Source organism: Artibeus jamaicensis, unplaced genomic scaffold (assembly GCF_021234435.1).
Source record: "Artibeus jamaicensis isolate MK-2021 breed Jamaican fruit bat unplaced genomic scaffold, CSHL_Jam_final scaffold_1964, whole genome shotgun sequence".
Taxonomy (NCBI): Eukaryota; Metazoa; Chordata; class Mammalia; order Chiroptera; family Phyllostomidae; genus Artibeus; species Artibeus jamaicensis.
The window spans coordinates 1,613,341-1,632,826 of NW_026522030.1; the positions used below are offsets into that span (position 1 = coordinate 1,613,341).

General features: G+C 40.6%; 1 protein-coding gene across 1 annotated transcript in view; it reads left to right on the forward strand.

Moving 5' to 3' along the window:
- Positions 1-532: 532 nt before the first annotated feature.
- The window catches only part of MEGF9 (multiple EGF like domains 9), a 95,991-nt gene continuing 77,037 nt past the window's right edge, over positions 533-19,486 (forward strand). Inside the window, exon 1 of the mRNA XM_037127435.2 lies at positions 533-1,339. Within this exon, the coding sequence (XP_036983330.2) occupies positions 730-1,339 (610 nt within the window). The 5' untranslated portion in view covers positions 533-729. The remainder of the gene's footprint in view (positions 1,340-19,486) is intronic.

Here is a 19,486-nt window from a genome sequence, read left to right on the forward strand (position 1 = left end):
GTGGGTCTTAGTTCAATAATGCCCTCAGTTTCCCCATCTCTGAAATGGGAATGGCAGCGCAGACGTCGTAGGGCCAAGATCACGCTCTGTTGGGCAGCAGAGGCAATGCCGAACTCTGCATCCTTGCTGCTGCAGCCCTCGCCCATCGCGGGGGTTCCAGCCCGGTTCGCACCCGAGTGCGGCGCCGGCGCCCCATTGTTCACGAGGGCAGGCAAGCTCCCGAGATCCTATTCCCCGACCCGGGTCGTGCTCGCCGCTCAACGGAGCAGAAGACTTGGCCCGGTGTCTGCCGCGCGGGGCGCGTCCTTTGTCTGCTCCGCGGCGTCCGGTGCCCGAGGCCCGCGCCCCGTTTCTTGGGTAGACAAAGCCCGGGATGCCGCGAGCCGGACCTACAGGAGCAGGGCTCGCACCACCCTCCTCCCGCCTTAGCACCGCCCCCTCCCCTTGACGCCCTCTGATTGGTCCGAGAGGCTACAAAGAGGCAGGGGAGCGACTGGGTCACGTGGGCAAGCGCGGCTTCTCATTGCTCCGGCGAGGCTGCCAATCGGAGAGGGCGGGCTGTCCGCGCCCGGCCCGGTCGTTCCCTCCGAGCTGGGGCCCGCCCGCGGGGCCGGCCGCCTGTCAGAGGGAGGTGGCGATGGTGCGCCCGGTGGCGGTGACGGCTGCGGCGGCTTCCCCGGCCCGAGTGCAGGGAGGAGAAGATGACTGACCAGCCGACTGACTGAATGAATGAATGGCGGAGCCGAGCGCGCCATGAGGAGCCTGCCGAGCCTGGGCGGCCTCGCCCTGTTGTGCTGCGCCGCCGCCGCCGCCGCCTCAGCCGCCTCAGCCGCCGCGGCGGGGAATGTCACCGGCGGCGGCGGGGCCGCGGGGCAGGTGGACGCGTCGCCGAGCCCGTGGCCGGAAGGCGAGCCCACTCGCCCTTTCTCTGAGGCGACCGCTCCCACGACGCAGGCCCCGAAGACCGGACCCCCGCGCGCTACCGTCCTCCGACCCCCGACCGCGTCCTCTCCAGCCCAGTCCCCGGAGACCGCCCGTCCTCGGGCGACGGCCGGACCCGCTCTCGCCACCGTCCAGGCGCCGCCGGGCCCCTCCCCGACCGCCGCTCCCGCGGCCGAACGCACTCCGACCGGCCCTCCGGCGACCACGAGACCCGCGCCCACCGGCCTCCCGACGACCCCCGGCCCGGCGCCGACCACCCCGGCGGCGACCACCGTCCCGGCGCCCACCACGCCGCCGACCCCGACCCCGACCCCCGTTCTCCCGCGGAGCAGCGGCAGCGGCAGCAGCGTCCCGCCCACCCCACCTGCCGCCGAGGCCCCCACCTCGCCTCCCCCAGGTGAGTCCCCGCGCCTCCCCGCCGGGCCGCCCATCCTTTCCCCGGCGCCCGGCCCCTGGGGCTCGGCTCCAGGCTGCAGTGGGTCCTTTCTCGTCCCGGGGGGTCCCCAGGTTTCGACCCCCCCCCCCGCCGTGGGAGGGCCAGGCTCCGGCGAGCCGGCTTCCCACCCGCGTCCGGAGAGTCTTTTGTGCCCCCCGGGCCGGGCGTCCTGCGGGGAGGGAGCCGCGGGGCGCGGGGCGTCGCGCCTCCTGCCCCCCGGGGCTCCCCGGCCTTTGTCCGGCGCCCGCGGCTCCCGCCGCTCCGCCGCGTCTCGGGGGGAGGTTGGGAGGGCAGCGCAGGGCCCCCTGCAACCGACGGGCCGAAAGCTGAGCGCGAGGGATTCCTCCCGACGCTCCGGTGTCCTGCTCGTTTCTCCTCGTTTATATAAATATCAGAAGTGCATGTGACAGGTGGAAGGGATATTGAAAGCATTTTGTTTACAAAGTAGCGCAGAGCGCTTGGGACCAAAAGAAAAAGGGAAACATTGTAATGCGTGTCTCCCCGCAATAAGTGGATGCAGTCGGTCATTTGGGACAGGTGTGTATCTAGGTTGAGTACATTTATAAATTAGGTTAAATCCCTTCCTAGCACCATTTTTTCCCCCCGGTCCCTCAATTACAAGGTCAATATGTTTGGACAAATACACAATTTAAGCAGGGATGCCCTTGCCCTCCCCCGCCCTTTTTCTCTCTTAGTCGAGAATATTAGATTTTGCTAATGCTGATAGATGCCCATTTCTGTTTGAGTCCGCATAGAAAATAAGGTGCTTCTTCCTGCTGGTTGAAGTCTTCAAGCAAAGTCAGAGACAACTCCTATTCTCTTCCCTTTTCGAGCCGAAATGGACTGGAACTAAACATACAAAACCTACCTTGTCCAAACCGTTTGCCTAGATGTACTTAACATTAATGGATCTCTGACCTAATTCTTGTGCTCAGTGATCTATCGCGGAGTCAGGTATGGACTTTGGACTGTAACTGAGTTTGTAGAGCATTTCACCACATGACTATTAGTCTTAACAGTCTTGAATCTTGGGTTCAAGCTTGGCATTGGCTTTAGTAGGAATGCAGATTATTCAGTCATAAAAAGCTGAGTTTGCATCTCTTCTAGCTGGATTTTGACCGCAACCTTTTTTGGCCTTGTACGTAGAGACTGACCTATTACTGAGAGACAGGAAGCATAGTGTTTGAGGATATGAACTCCGGAGCGCTCGCTTAGTTTTGAATCCCAGTTCTGCCCCTTATTAACTGTATAATCTTGGGCAGGTCTCTCAACCTTTCTTCATCTGTGAAGTGAAAGTAATAATAGTCCTCACTTCATAGGATTGCTGTGAAGATTATATATGACTAGGCTTTTTTTTGGGGGGGGCAGTGGATAGTAAGCATTTGAGGAACCTAGTAGGGACTTGTGGTGGTTTTTATTTGTTTTAGTAAAGCATAATAGAAAAAGGATGAATTAGGTGTTCTGGCATTGGAAGCACACAGTAGCATTTAAGTAGCAAGCTCACTTATTGAATGGTTAGTTTATGATAAATAAGTCTGTGATTGATATGTTTTATTTTTATTACTATTGTGTTGTTATTTTTAAATTACAAAGTAACCATTACTTGCAAAAAAAATTACAATCAACCAGAAGTCCTCAAAGGAGCAACTGAAAGTCACTCACTCCTTTACTGCCTCCACGTTCCAGTCAGTCCCTAGAGGTTTCTGTACTGTTAACAGTTTGATCTCTTTTCAGACATTTTTCTGGGCGGATATGAACATGCACATGGGTTTTTTAAAATAGTTTTTAAAAACTCAGCATGAAATAATCATATATTGCTTTGCAACTTGCTATGTACACTTAACTGTGTATCATGCCCCCCCCCCCCGTTAGTACCTAAGGTCTACCTTACTATAATTTTTTTTACAGTTGCATTTCTTGTTGTAGGACTATATCATATTTTAACCAATCTCTTATTATGGACACTTAGATTGCTTCTGCACTTCGCTTTAAAAAGCACAGGGAAGAATGTGTTCTTGTCGAGTCCATCATATATATTATATTCTCTAATACTTTGGCTGAAGTTCATACACTCCAAATGAATTTTAGATAAAATAAAGCTAGATTGATTATATTTGCAACCCAAACTTTTCAAGGCTTTTCATGGATTAAAATATACTTCCATCTGCAGGGGTCTGGGTTTCAAATGTTTTAGGAGGATGCCCAACTTTGGAAGCTCTGTGTTTTAAATCTTCTGTAGTTTGTACTTTCTTGTGAATTCACCATGGACTGCCTCTGTCTAGTTCTCAGCATTTTAATAGGCAGTTGTAGCTTTGCAGTGATATAATCAGGTGTGACCTTTTTATCTGAACATGGGTTCTAGTTGACTTCAAACAGTAAACACATCCCTCTGACCCAAGGAGAACTTCTGCCTGAATTGGAGAGACCTAGTCTGGCGTGCAAAGTTGGATTCTTGGCGTCTGGGAAGGTGGATGTACAGAGCATTTTATTTTAATGTTCCTCTAAGGACTGAGAATGTTTGATAATGTATTATGTGATGGGATGTGTCTTCCAGCTGCCCTTTGAATTAATAAGAATTTCTTTTGTGAAGGTTTAGCTGAGAGCTCTTGCCTGCCCCTCAATCATGGCCCTCTTTTATTTACAGGGACAACTGATCACAAACTGAAACTAATTGCCTGGCAAGTAGGCACTTTCCCCTCCTGCAGACCTGGCAAAACATTTGGCTGATTGGTTGGCTGGGTAGGACATTTTAAGGAGGATGAAGGGAGAGGCTGTGATACTATAGAATAATAGTTATATCAGCAGTAAGAGACTAAGGTGATGACAGGTGTTTGATTTTTAAAGTTATAGGCCTTTAATGCATCTATTTGACAGAACTGGATTCTCTACTATTAAGGTTCTAGTGGAGATGCAAGGGTAAAAAAGGATCCTGTGCTTTCTGCTTGTCTGATTGTGACAGCCAAGACTGAATGGGGGACTACAGGAGAAAAAAATATGGACCTTTAGGGCCACACAAAACATTAACACTACCTTCTTCCGTGCCTCTGCATTTTAGGAAATACTTCCATAGACTTAGCTGAAATATTTCTCCCTGTAGTTACACAGACTGGTTCTGGTTCTGCCCTTTGGGGCCATGCAGAATAAGTCTGCTCTCTCTGTGCCATGACAGTTCTTCAGGGATTTGGGGACAGTGATCATGTTCCCTCTGAGTCTGGACTAAATACCTTCGGCTCCCTCAACTGTTCTTTATGTGACATGGTTTCAGATTCCCTCGCTACCCTGGTCATCCTTCTTCTGGACTTTTTCAGTCTTTCTGTGTCTCTCCCAAAGGGTGGAACACAGAGTTGAACGTAATGCTGCAGATGAGCTCCAACTAGCTGTAGCAGAGAGGGCATTACCTCGTTCTTTCTGGATGCTGTTCTGCGGTTGATGTAGTTGTTTCTAATCAGTAGCTTTTTTGGCAGCCATACTATGTTGTTGACTCATCGAGTCCATTAAGATAGTTGTCTTTGTTTTGTTTTGTTTTTCTGTTTTAACGTGCTAGATGAGCCTTCCTTTATCCTGGATTTGGAAATTCTTCTTATTTTTTAAAGTATAAGCTGAAGCATTTGCTAAACATAAGTAAAAGTATAAGCTAAAGTATAAGTAAAGCATTTGCCAAACATTTAAGATTTATTATGCTAGGTTCAACCATCCTTTTTAGATCCCAGGTCTGTCAGTAGACCCCGCCCAGTTTATTCATGTTCATCTACAGGGTGTTCCTATAGTCAGACTCTGAGGACAAGTTAGAGCAGGTTATTCTTGCCTCACAGGGCAGAATAAATTTAGGGATGTTAAACAGTTTGGAAGGAAAGGAGAAATAGTTTAGATTAGTTCTCAAGGGTCTCTTCCAGCTCTACAGTTTTGTGATGATTTGGTATGCATGATTTCAGGACATGTTAATGTCCCCCAAAGAGCCTTAATCATCTATTTGTAATCAAAGTGAAGAGAATAGGCTTTGTTTAAGCAAGCGCTAAATTTAGAGTTTGGAAATCTGACTTCAATGACCTGTATATAAAATATTACAACTGGGTTTTGTTTGAAAGGGACATTCTGGGAATGTGGGACCCATCTCACTGTACTGGGAAATATTTTCTTCATCCTAAAATTAGCTACTGCTAGGTTCAGGGTCTTATTTGCTTGTAGTTAGTTAAGAAGATGCCATTCATTTTAAGGAAATAGAAATTATTCAGGCTTCGAAGGTAATGTAGATCCATAATCTTATCCATGTGGGGCTGGATGTGTTTCACAATTTAGAACTTTTCAGGTTTTAGGAAGTTAATAAGTATACCACAGTGAAGTTTGGGGCAGCATATACAAACACATACAAATATTTGCATCAAAATGCATATATGTTCACACTGAGTGGGATGAATAAAGACTATAAATAGCCTTGCATTTGTTCAGCTCAGGTTTTGCTGCTAAATGAGTGATAGAAAAAAAATTGGTGTTTGGAGTTCCTGGTATTTAGCATCAGGTTTGAGGGATTGTGGAGCACTGTAATAGTAATTGCAAATACATATAGTACTTACTACGTTAAAGTCAATGTTCTCGTTGCTTCATGTATATGAATGTTTAATCTTCATAATTAGCTATAATCAAGTTATTATTATTTTCACTGGATCGATAAGGAAACCGAAATTCAGAGCAGCTCAGCTGTGGCAGAGCCTGGATTCAGACCTAGTCATTCTGGTCCCAGAATCTGTATCGTTGGCATTTAGAGAAGTAGTTACACAGTAGAGAAGAGATGGAAACCATTTTGCTAAAATTATTGGTTCTTGGATACTAATCTGAAAAAATTTCCACTCTTCTTTGGCAGTTCCTGCCTTCACTCCATTGTGCACTATTCATTCACCTTCTCAAATTTTCTGTTTTACAGCTGTGATTTTAAGTTATAGCTCTAATTCTTCCTTTGATTTGGTTCTAACATGGTCTGTGATAGAGAAAACTTTGACTGTATGTAGTCTTATTAGGACCAGGACCAGGGACTTCTCAAATTCACTATGTCTTATTCCTGGTCTAAATTCCTAGCTTTCTGTAGAAATTCCTTAGTCTGAATAGTTTCTGGAACAAAATAGTTAAAGTTCAGAACATTAGTTTCCATTTTTCTGAATCATGTCCCCAGGAAGCCTTCTGGCTAGTTGAAAATTTACACATTGATATAATCTATCTAGGTCTTTTTATCTTGATTTTTTAGAAGACCCATAAAATTAAAGTGTGCATTACTTTCATCTCAGCATTTCTGAACAAGTATATATTAACTTCCAGATGTCCCGGCACTCTTAAAAAAAGAATGGAAGAAAAGTATCATGGTGCTGTTTTTTACTGATGGGTAAATCAGGGGCAAAGAGATTACCGCTCTAGGGCTCTTCATAGATCAGAAGAGAATAGAAATATAAGATTGTGTTTGGCTGAAAGATGATGTTAGATGATATGTTTAGGTATAAATAGCTTTAATTTCTATTTTTTGCCTTGATCTTTTTTTTTTAGATATGATATAAAAACCTTTATTACTAGTGTTGAGACACCTTTTTTGTGGTCACTTAATTTTTTTAAAGAATACATTTTGTTTTATCTATTTTTTCACTAGAAAAAAGTACCCTAATTATACTGGTAACTTTGAAGGGAGATTTTAAAGAATAGTGATGAAAGAGGTAAAGATAATGTCTGGACACTATGTATTTGGATCACAATAAAGGTTTATTCAAAGTAATTGTCTTTTTAGATGTATCTAAGTACATGTGATAAATTTGTGTCAAAATAATTCCTCTGGTAATGCTACTGTTCCACAGATGATTGTTATTGTCAGGATAAATCTTTCCCTATTACTTTTCCTCCATTAAAATATCTTTCTTTAAAAAAAATCCTTCTTTTGTCCCCCTCATTTTTTTCACTTTAAACTCCCTTATGTTTCTCTCACTCTTGTCTCTTATTCTTAGCCTCATCCATTCTTTCATGTTCTTTAAGGAACAAAATTATCCTCTCTATTTAACAATTTACCACTTTGTCCTTCTTCAGTGCTTCCTCAAAGCCCAATTCTTTCAAGAAGTCTCTCTGGAGGAACAAAAGGTCCTTGAAGATGTCCTGGTAACAGGGTGCACAGGGTTGAACACTTTGCACTCAGAACAAAACCTTTCTCTGTGACTTTGACTTTTTTCCTTCAAATTTGTTTTTAGTCTACTTAATTTAGGTATTAAGCCCAGTGGATAAGAAAATGTCATCATTTATACAATATGCAGGACTGGGTATTCTCTCTTTTTGGAAAAAAAAGATAAGAAAAATGAGGAAAAAAGATTTTGTTTTTGTTCTGGGATCTCCTTAATTGCCCAGCTTCCCCTCTCTCTCCCCATTCTCCTAAGGAACAGTACAGAAAAAACAGTCATAACAGAAGTTACATGTCTCAATAAAAAAAATCAAGTACTTTGAGTTAGTAAGCAAATTTCTTTTTCTGTTTGTGAATGCAATATGAGCTGTGTTTTGGGGGTAGGTGGACTGGGGCTGCATACCAGTATAAAGGGTTTAATTTGGTTGAGAAACAAATGTTTGATCTTTTGAATGACAGAATTCCCCCTGTAGAAATCTTATTAGAGTTAATAATGAACAGGGTGCTTCTAATAATGAAAAAGTGTGCAGTGTTTTACAGTTTACAAGGTGCTCTTAGAATCTCCAAGACCTTGACATTCATATTTTGTTAACTTTTGGGTATTATATGAGCAAGTAAAGGCTTAGCTCCTGTCATCTGTTGGTACTTTTACTGGTGAATATTAACAAAATCTTTATAGGTTTTTGGTGGGTTTTACATTGATATTTTTGTATTTCAAACTGTTGTATTTTAAATTTATTTCATTGAATGTAAATTTTTGACTGGTTTAGCTACCCATATTTACAAAATAGAAAAAACGGTATTTGGGAAAGAAGATTGCTTAGGCTTCATATTTTCTTTCATAGACATTATATGGGACTAAATGTTATGGAAGGAGCCCAGTATTCACTGAAAGCAAATGGTGCCCTGGCCAGGTGGCCCAGTTGGATGGAGTATCTCCCATACACCAAAAGGTTGCAGGCTTGGTTCTGGGTCAGGACACATACCCACGTTGCGGGTTTGATTCCCAGTTGGGACACATATAGGAGACAATGATCAGTGTTTCTCTCTCACATCGATGTCTGTCTGTCTCCCCTTCTATCCTTCTCTCCTTCCCTCTCTCTCAAAAAAAATCAGTAAAATATATCTTCAAGTGAGGGTTTAAAAAAAAAAAGAAATAAAAGCTGATGGAGATAACAAAGGTAAATTATAGAACTTGATTGAGAGGTCCCATGTAAATCTCACTGCTCCAGATTGAAATATGATTTACTTCTTTCCTAGTGTATGAAGCTCTTTAGAATTATCTTAATATTATTTTAGTTGTAGTACCTCAAGTCAATGTGCCAGTAGCAAAGAGACATGGTACTCTCTCATTTCTCTTTTCTGATCTAATACTTAACACTTCGGCAGGAAAACTAATTAATATTAATTGAGAAATATTACATGCCTAGGTATCAGGATTTAAAAAAATATATATCATGTTATTTAATTCTTCAATAATGCAGTAGTTAAATATTATTATTCTTACTTTATGGGTAACAAATACTCAGATTGAGAAATGTAAAGTCGCTTGCTTAAACCTACCAGGTTTATAAAGTCCAAAACGGCAGGGACTTCTGTTTATTTTGTTCACAATTGTATCCCCAGTGTTCAGACTAAAATAGAGTCTCAATAAATATTTGATGATTGAATGAGTGAAACAAGGAATTTGTTTGTAGCTACACTATAGTTGCAGTGTATTCTTAAGGAAGATTATGTAATCAACCTCATGGTCTTTCCCTTAGTTTAGAAATGAAATTTTCTTTTTCCCTTTGCTACATATGGCAAATAGAGTTCCTTGAAATCTGGCAAATTACATTATTTATTTATTATTTATTTATTTTGTTACATAACTTCATCCCTTCTATTGTTTTAGTTAAAGGAAGATCAGCAATAGAAAAACACAGGATGACTTTTGTAGAAAGAGAAGCTAAGTTGGAAAAGCTGAGTGCTCGTCTGTAAGACATGGGGCCCTAGGTTATTTCTGTTTTTTCGCCAGTTCTGTGACCTTGGGCAAGTAGTTTCATCTGTAAAATGAGAGAATGAGACTAGATTTGTGGGTTTTAAACTGTATTATTTGGGGACCTCGTGTTCCTTAGATGTGTTTGAGAAGGCAGGATAGGACAGTGGAGGCCCAGTGGGTTACTTCTGGGCCCTTCACCTGCAAATCTCCCCCCAACATCACCACCCACATTTTAATCAGCTCAGTTCTCGTATGGTTTATATGCTGGGTTGCATTCAGTAAAGATTTTTGAAATAGGAATTCTTCTACTCTACATTTCTGTAATAAAGAGATTGTAGTAAGTTATGAACTTACTATATTATGGATATAATACTTACATAACAAGTATTATGTAGGCATTCAAATACTTACATTATATTTAGTAGCAATGTACACAGGAGGAAAGAAATACACCAAAATATTAAGTGGCTAAAGCTAAATAATGGGGTTATGGGTCATTTTAATTGCCTTCTTTGTGTTTTTCTGAATTTTCCAATGAATCTATCCAATTTTAAAAATAAATAAAATGAAATAAATGTTGTGATAAGGTTGGTAAGCCTGTACTTGCATGGGATCATGTTAGGCGATATTACCCAGGGCCACTAAGTATAATTTCTGCCATTGACTTAGCAATTTGATTTGCATAAGAGATACTTTCTTAGTCTCAGTGAGTTGTGGTTCTGAAGAAAGGAGATTGCTGAATACAATACCCAAGAAAGGAAACTTTCCTGAGTCCTGACAAATCTTAAGCTTATGGTAGGGATGACGTGTGTAAGATTTGGTACCTTTAGGGAGGTTTAAGATCTTAGATGAGACTGAAAACAGAGCTGTTGTTTTTATCCATATTTTTCTGTTTCAGGAATTTAAAGCATGACTTAAAATTAATGGAAATAACTTATTAAAGTCATTTATGTTTAAATTATGCAAAATTGAATTTATGGCATTGTTTACAGCCTTTATTAATAGGAGATCCTTGATTAGATATTCTTTTAAAGTTTTAAAGCTCTCAAAAGTTTGGTTTTATTGGTCCTTATGTTTTGCAATTAGATCAGATAGGATTGCTTTTATACTGATAATATAACAGCTGTTTTATATGATATCCTTGCTAGGGAGACAGCTAAGTTAAGAGGGAAAGGGAAATTTATTCAATTGGAAAAAGGAATGTATTCTGATTAGTCACAGGGAAAATGATAAGGAGTAGGAATGTTTTCAACCTGGCTAGAGAACGTTAAATAACCTTTATTTAGCAAGTTTTAGGCTGATTTTGAAAACTTTTGTTTCAGTCTTGCATGCTTCCCAGAAACTGGCACATTGTCAGGGATCATATTAGGTTTTTATTATTTATTTTAAAAAATCGAGCATTTTTACTTGATGTATGTGAGCAGAAAGAAGAGGTTAGGAGTAGCATTGTTAAGTATAAGGAGAACATCATATTCTCTATGACCATTTTAATTTTGGAAATGGTCTTTAAAGGCAAAATTCCTTTAAAAATATTCTAGGGAAAGTTTAGATGTTGGCATCTCTGAAGGAAATTGAGTAAATCGAGTAGCTTTCGGGTTCTCTTCAGTCCTAGCTATCATTTATAGGAATGTCATGATAGTTTGGGAAGGGTTAATGGACATAATGGGGGAAAAGGGGGATGCTTGGTATTCCAACATATTTATCCTGTTTCGTTTTTTATTGAGGCTTGATTAGAGGAAGGCATGGAGCACTTTCTGCCATAGATTTCTTATTTGACTTCGAATTCATTGTAATTCTACAGCGTGTTTTGCCTTATCTGTTCTACATGAACCGCATTAACAATATGGCCCCACCACCCATTGGTGTTGTGTGGGTTAATGAATAGTTACAATGTATACCAAAACACAAAGTGATCTAGCTGTTGGGTATTATTATGCCAAATTGTTGGGATATTGCCTGCAAACCTATCCTGTTCAACTGGTTTTAGTTTTTAAGTTAGTTTGTTGCACCAACTTGTCCATGAAGGCAGAGTTGAATGGCCCAGCTAATCAGTGGAATAGTAGTCAGAAGCACCAAATTCCAATCTTTATTTCCATTCACTTTGTGAGTTCTTGAGCACATTTTTTAATGGCTCTGTGACTTAGTTTCTCTGACTGTACAATAAAGCCTGTTACTTCCAGTCTCCCAAGTTTTTTGATAAGTTACGCATGTAAATTATGGTGGGCTTTTCTCAAACACAAAGGCTTTATAGAATTCAAACTGTTTTCTAGTATTCTTTCCTGATTGCATGGTTTAATAGCTTTCAGTGTAATGTGAACAAGATAGCTTTTGATTAAACACAACAAAGAAGCAAACACATGTATAGGTGACTTCTTTATGCTAAAGTATTTTAATGCTATTTGTAGTTAACATATTTATGTAGTTTATACACAATTATATACTATGGTATTTTCAAAAAATTTGGTATCCTTCAGTGTTATTTTTCTTCCTGTACCACCTTGAAAAAATAAAATAATCCTTATATTAAACTCACAAAATAAGTAAATTGTGCTTTTGTAGCTCTTTAGTATTATTTTTAGTTGAGCTCTGTAGAATGGGTTCTACTTAATCATTTTTATGATTATAAAATAATATATATTTTAGAAAATATTTTAAAAGATAAAAAAATGAATCCAGATGTAACTAAAGTTAACATTTTAGTGTTAATTACAGAGTTTTCTTATATCAATACTTATTTTAGCCCCCTCCCTACCACTGAGATACTTCTGTATTGCTTTGAAAATTGCTATTTAATATAACATATTTCAAATATTATTCTTTAGTGTAATATATTTCAAGTATTTTAACACTGTGAAATGGGACACTTTTTAAATGAAGTTGAAAGAAGTATTACTGGTGCTATTTCTATAACTTAAGTGATCAAACTCTGAGTGCTCATTATGTTCAAGTTACTATATTAGATGCCTCCTAATAGTTACAGAAAAACTCTTACCATAAAGATTTTTAATCACTGAGTTTAATATTTTGTTACTGCATACATTGCTTCATTTCTCACAGCAATAAGTGAGATCACTTATTTGTTATGAAAACAGAGGTGTGAGTTGGATTTAGCACTCTTCCGAAGTCAAGTATATAGCAGATCAAAATGGGAAGAAGTTAACCACATTTAAATTACTTGTTGCCCTGTTGCCCTGGCTGGTGTGGATCAGTAGACTGAGTGCTGGCCTGCGAACTGAAATGTCACCAGTTTGGTTCCCAGTCAGGGCACATGCCTGGGTTCCAGTCCAGGTCCCCATTTAGGGGTATGTAAGAGGAAACTGATTGATGTATTTCTCACACATTAATGTTTCTCTCTCTCTTCCTCCCTTCCCCTGCCTCTAAAAATAAATAAGTAAAATCTTAAAAAATAAATTGTCACATCACCAAAAAGAACATAAATCTGTTTTTTAAAATATATTTTATTGATTATGCTATTACAGTTGTCCCATTCCCCCCCTTCATTCACCTCTACCCTGCATACCCTCTCCCACCCACGTTCCCTGCCTTTAATTTGTGTCCATGGGTCATAAGTTCTTTACCTTCTACATTTCCCATACTATTCTTGCCCTCCCCCTGTCTATTTTCTACCTACCATCTATGCTACTTATTCTCTGCAACTTTTCCCCCTCTCTCCTCCTCCCCCTCCCCTGTTGCTAACACTCCATGTGATCTCCATTTCTGTGTTTCTGTTCCTGTTCTAGTTGTTTGCTTAGTTGATTTTTGTTTTAGGTGCGGTTGTTAATAATTGTGAGTTTGCTGTCATTTTACTATACATGTTTTTTATCTTCTTTTTCTTAGATAAGTCCCTTTAACATTTCATAAAATAAGGGCTTGGTGATGATGAACTTGACCTTATCTGAGAAGCACTTTATCTGTCCTTCCATTCTAAATGAAAGCTTCGTTGGATAGAGCAATCTTGGTTGTAGGTCCTTGTCTTTCATGACTTGGATTACTTCTTTCCAGCCCCTTCTTGCCTACAAGGTCTCTTTTGAGAAATCAGCTGACAGTGTGATGGGAACTCCTTTGTAGGTAACTGTCTCCTTATCTCTTGCTGCTTCTAGGATTCTTTCCTTCATTTTAATCTTGGGTAATGTAATGATGATGTGCCTTGGTGTGTTCCTCCTTTGGGTCCAACTTGTTTGAGACTCTCTGAGCTTCCTAGACTTCCTGGAAGTCTAATTCCTTTGCCAGATTAGGGAAGTTCTCCTTTATTATTTGTTCAAATAAGTTTTCCACTTGTTGCTCTTCTTCTTCTGGTACCCCTATAATTCGGATGTTGGAATGTTTAAAGATGTCCTGGAGGTTCCTAAGGTTCTCCTCATTTTTTTGAATTCTTGTTTCTTCATTCTTTTCTGTTTGTTTCTTCCTTCCTTCTGGTCCACTCCATTGATTTGGGTCCCAGTTTCCTTCCCATCACTATTGGTTCCCTGTGCATTTTCCTTCATTTCACTTAGCATAGCCTTCATTGTTTCATCTAGTTTGTGACCAAATTCAACCAATTCTGTGAGCATCCTGATTATGAGTGCTTTAACTGTGCATCTGATAGGTTGGCTATGTCTTGGTCACTTAGTTGTATTATTTCTGGAGCTTTGATCTGTTGTTCTGTTTTGGCCATTTTTTTTTTTGTCTTGTGCTGGTTACATAGTGAGGGTCAGAGCCTTAGATGTTCACCTGGGTGGGGCAACCCAGTAGCTGTGTTGTGATGTTATATGAAGGGGCGGGGTCCGAGAGGAAACAGTGGCGCTTGCTCCACTCTCTGTCAGGTTTCAGTCCCTTCCACTGTTTCCCCCAAGCAAACTGGGCCCTTCTGGTGCTGGTTCCCGGGGTGGGTGGGCTTGTATATGTTCTAGGACCCTGTGGGTCTCTCCAACGAACTCTCCTGCGAGTCTGGGGGTCTCTCCCTGCGAATCATTCCCCACAGGTGTTTTCAATTGGTGTTTTGGGGCTTTGTTTGTTCGAGCTGGGACCCTGGGTTGCGTGGTCTGTCTTGCTCCCCAGTTATCTGCGTGGGAATGTGGCACTGCCCTGTCAGCCAGCCGCCTTGCCCGAAGTGCCTCGCTTCACACTCGTCCCCTCGCTGGGTCTGCCTGTTGCCACCCGAGCCTGGGGTCTTCCAACCACTGCCTGCAGGCCCAGGGTCTGCCCATTGCTATCTTGAGTGCCCAGGGTGCCTTGAGCACCCAGTGTCACTGCTTCTTGTCCCGTGACCCCTCTCTGCTCAGCTGCCCCACTCCACCCCACCTACCATTCTGGTTGAATGTGTCTATTTCAGCTCCTTGGCTGTCTGACTTCCATACAGTTCAATTTTCTGTCAGTTCTGGTTGTTATTTTGTTTCTAAACTTTTGTTGTCCTTATTTTGGTTGTGCTAGGAGGCACAGTGTATCTACCTATGCCTCCATTTTGCCTGGAAGTTCATAAATCTATTCTGAATAGAAATCTCAGACTTCATACGATGCTTCACCTGAGACTTGGCACTCCTTGGCAGAACCAAACCAGTGACTATTTTTCTTGCATTTGTTCCAGCATAAGCATGATATCTCTTTGGTTCAAGTGGGCCCCAACAGCCCAAAGCAACCTGAAACCAAGCCAGGCATTTAGTGTTTTCAGTTCTGTGGTGAGAGAAGTCAAGGTGCCCATCTGCCTCACTCATACATTGCCAAAGAAGGCCGAGGTGCTGGGCTGGAGAATATGCCAAAGTATGGCTCTGGCCTTCAGGAAATTGATATCTGTTTTACACAATAAATTCTATTCTCTGAAATTTGCAAAGAAAGGCTATAACTTTCAAATCAAAGCAATAACAAACCATAGTGTTATTGAGATAAGATTAAATTATTAATGCACACAAACCATTTTAGACGTGCTTAATAATCAGCACATAGTAACACTCAAAGTCAGCTATCATTATTAGTAGTAGTTTTCGTTATCTATTCACAATGTTTGAAAATAGAGAAAACTTGGTCAATTCTAGATTAATAAATTTATGAGCTTTCTTGAAACACTCTGTAGACTGGTAACACATTGGTAATCAGGAAGACCTGCACATTGTTACAGGTCAACCTTTCTAACAGGCGGTTCTAAGGTGCAGAGTGGGACCAATAAGCTTGACCACATCCTATGCTGTCATAGTGGTCCAGGTGAAGCCACATTGTTCTGTGACATGTTGCAGATACAACAGTAATGGTATTGTTCAGTACTGAATCTGTTTTCAAAAAGCAAGTGCAATTCCCTGGCTGGTGTACCTCAGTGGATTGAGTGCAGGCTGTGAACCAAAGGGTTGCTGGTTTGATTCCCGGTCAGAGCACATGCCTGGGTTGCCGACCAGGTCCCCAGTGAGGGCCATGTGAGAGGCAACCACACATTGATGTTTCTCTCCCTTTCTTTCTCCCTCCCTTTCCCTCTCTCTAAAAATAAATAAAATCTTAAAAAAAAAAAAAAGCAAATGCAAAGACAGGACTCCATGAAGCATCCATTGTCCAGTTCCAGCAGGTGTTTTATAGGCATCTGGGATCTTTATAGGTGTCAGGCCCTAGCCACAAATGACCTGGTGAAGTGAAAAATAAGGCTGGTTTATAGAAAGACATGAACACTCAATTTTATATTGGTTGCACATTGATATTTTTGAGAGCCTACCAAATACAACATGCTCATACACATTGCAAGTCATAATAGCCTCCCTGGGCTTCTATACCATCGTCTGTAACTGGAGTATAATATTACCAACCTAACAGGGTTCTTGAGTGTTGACCTAGAATTGAAACCCAGCTGTCTGACTTAAAAGTCTGGGCCCCTTTTTTTCTTTTGACTAAACTGTGCTGCATTGCCAAAGCAGATGGGAGTAGCTGAAAATGAAATAAAGCAGTCAGTGATACAGAGCACATTTAGGGTTCTGTTTTTATTGCCTTTCTTAACCTCCCCCAGCAAGCCTATACATTGACCTTCTAAGCACTCATTCTGAATTACACAGTGACTCAGGTTTGATTTCAGTAGCTACTGTGAAAACCAAAATTAGATCAAAATGTGTTTCTCAGAGCTAGAAAAGGGTGTGGAGTGGAGATGGGGAGAGGTGATAATAGTGGAAATTAGTTGAGAGTAAATAGGTAGATAACCATGATAAATGTAAAGCAGAACGGAACAGTAACTATGAGGTTGTCTGCTCAGTGCCAGAAGGATTGGTGCTAACAGAGACTGTAATGCTTATTAGCATTTGGCAAGAAATACCACACACAGCAAAATGGTAGTATTGATTGTTCTTAACAATAAAGCCTTTCATCTTTAACTTAATAGGGACTCTAGAGCAAGATGCTGGTGCAAGACAATATGTTGTAAAAAGTAGCAGGTGATAATTTGATTTTGTAAAAATCATAGAAGGATCTCAGACTTGCAAATGTAATTCATAGTTCTGCCAGTTATCTAAGGGTGCACCCCCCATTTTATAAACTTCCCTTATTACTTGAAGGTCAGACAAAGGAGAACTATTACTTTATGTACAGACCCAGCTACTTCTTTCTTATTCAGTTGCAAAATATATTGGCAGATGATATACACAATTTTAGAGGATTTGTATTTGTTAGAAAGAATTAAATAACTTTAGTTTGTATGGCATCAGGACTCAACAATAACATCCTATAGGTCAAACTATACAATTATAGGTGTGGAGAATACAGAATTATACAGTGCAGAATCTGGGCATATAATTCTCCTAGTTAATAATTTAATAGGATAATTATACTTCAGTATAACTCTCCTATTTAATCACATAAGTGATTCCAGCCCATAGTGCTTAATTTCTTACTATGACTTGAGGTGTCTTCATAATTTCTCTGTAATAATTTCCTACTACCCTTTTTCTTATGCTCTCAACTTCAGCACAAATTGCTTATATTTCCCCACAAGTACCATACTTATTATTATTAATAAAGAAATAGTCTGTGTGAGATACTAAGGGCATTAAATGAATTATGATGACCTTATTTAATTCTCAAAGAACCTAACAAGAAATATGTATTTTAATTCCCACTTTACTAAGCAGACATTGAGGCTTTGAGAGATTAAATACAGTACATTGAGCAAGGTCTCACAGCTAGTAAAATGTAGAACCTTGATTCAAATTCAGGTTTATGTAGTTTCAAAGCCTCCTCTATTAATCAGTGAGCTTAACTGGCCTGTAGTTACTTTGCTTATGCTCTTCCCTCTGCCTGGAATTTCCTTCTCTTCACTTTTAATAAGAGCCTTAATTGTAAGCAACAGAAATGGCATTTATTAAAAGGATATTGAAGAGTTCACAGAATCTCCTAGGGGACCAAATTCAGGACTTGGAGCTAGACATAATGCCCTGTTGTGTTGCAGAGAATTCCACTGAATATGCCACTGATACCATGACTGAACATTAGACGCTGTAGTTGCAAACATTGGGTACTGGATACAATAACAAGTACTGCTACATTTTATCATACTGCAGCCATCTTCCCTCTGCCCCTAGGGCCTCATGCTCCCTGCTTCGAATCATTTGTTTCTAATTCCAAGCCAGGTGAGGGTGCTTGTGATCGCTAAGAGCCTCAACCACTTGCCCATGCTCTGAAGGCAGGGAAAGCAGGGGAAAAAATAATCTGGCATTATGAAGTTTTGTGGTGGGATAGCAAAGCTTAAAATACTGAGAATTTCCTCAAATAGGAAGAAATTCTGAAATAGTAGGAAATTAGACTATGATACTAAGCTGCCAAAAAGAATGACACAGATGTCTACCACATCCCTTTCTTTGCCTGATAAACTTGTCTTTGAAAAACATCCATGCAGCCTCTTACACTATTGTACCTTATATATTATAATATTACTGTATATATTATATTTTTTTGTTATGTGCTTTTTAAGAGTTCTTTTTTAAAGTATTTGTTTATGTAACTGATTCTATACTTTGTCCTCAAGTAGCTTATTGGCTATGTCTTATTGATGTTTGTACTCAAACATCTACCTAGGATAGTGTTCAGCACATAGTAAGTGCTCAATAAATAGTTGAACTGAACACAAATCCTCCCCCCACCACCACTATTAGAATGTAAGTTCCATAAGGGTAGGGGTTTTTGTCTCTTTCCCTGTTCCCACTATATGCCCAGCACCTAGATTAGTTCCTAGCATCTGGTGGGACCTTAGCAAATATTTATTGAATAAATGGATACTCCTAGGCAGTAAATTATTTATCTCTGAGAATGATATGGTTGGGTAGATTCTGCCATTGTGAATGGCAGATTCAAAGAACTATATGATATTTTCCAAATAGACTGCATGTTACAATAAGAGGCTAGGAACTATCTCATTCATCTCTTGTTATCTCTTCCTCTTATCCAGAAGCATGACCAGAAAAGGGCAATTTGGAAATTTGGAATTCTTTCCCAGACCTATCACCATAATCACTAGCCACAAAAATGGCTTAAAATACCATACCTGCTTGACATGAAACATATTTTTATTGTTTCCTTTTGTATAACCAACCAGTTATATCAGGCGATTTCATCTATCCCTGGAAGAAAAGACAGTTGGGCAAACTATCTTGTATCTTGTTTTCAAAAGTATAATAACCTAGGACAGCAGCATTTTACTTTAAAGAAATGAAGAAATGAAAGCCCTTAATTGTGAAATTATTTGCACAAAGGCAGCAGAGTAGCAGAGACGTACTATAGATCAGAATTCTGTAGTTTTTAGAGGTTAGCTTTTGGGAGGGAACATAGCACAATTATGTCAATCGGAAAGAGAACTTTTGTTCAAGCTAACTAAAGAATCATTATGTATTAGTGATAACAATCATCTTTGGAACCAGACTGCCTGGATTTGCATCATTTGCTCCACTACTTACTACCTGTGTGACCTTGGGCTCTGCCTCAGTTTTCTCATCTATAAAATGGGCATAATAATAGCATCTACCTCGCAGGGCTATTTTAAGGATTAAATGAA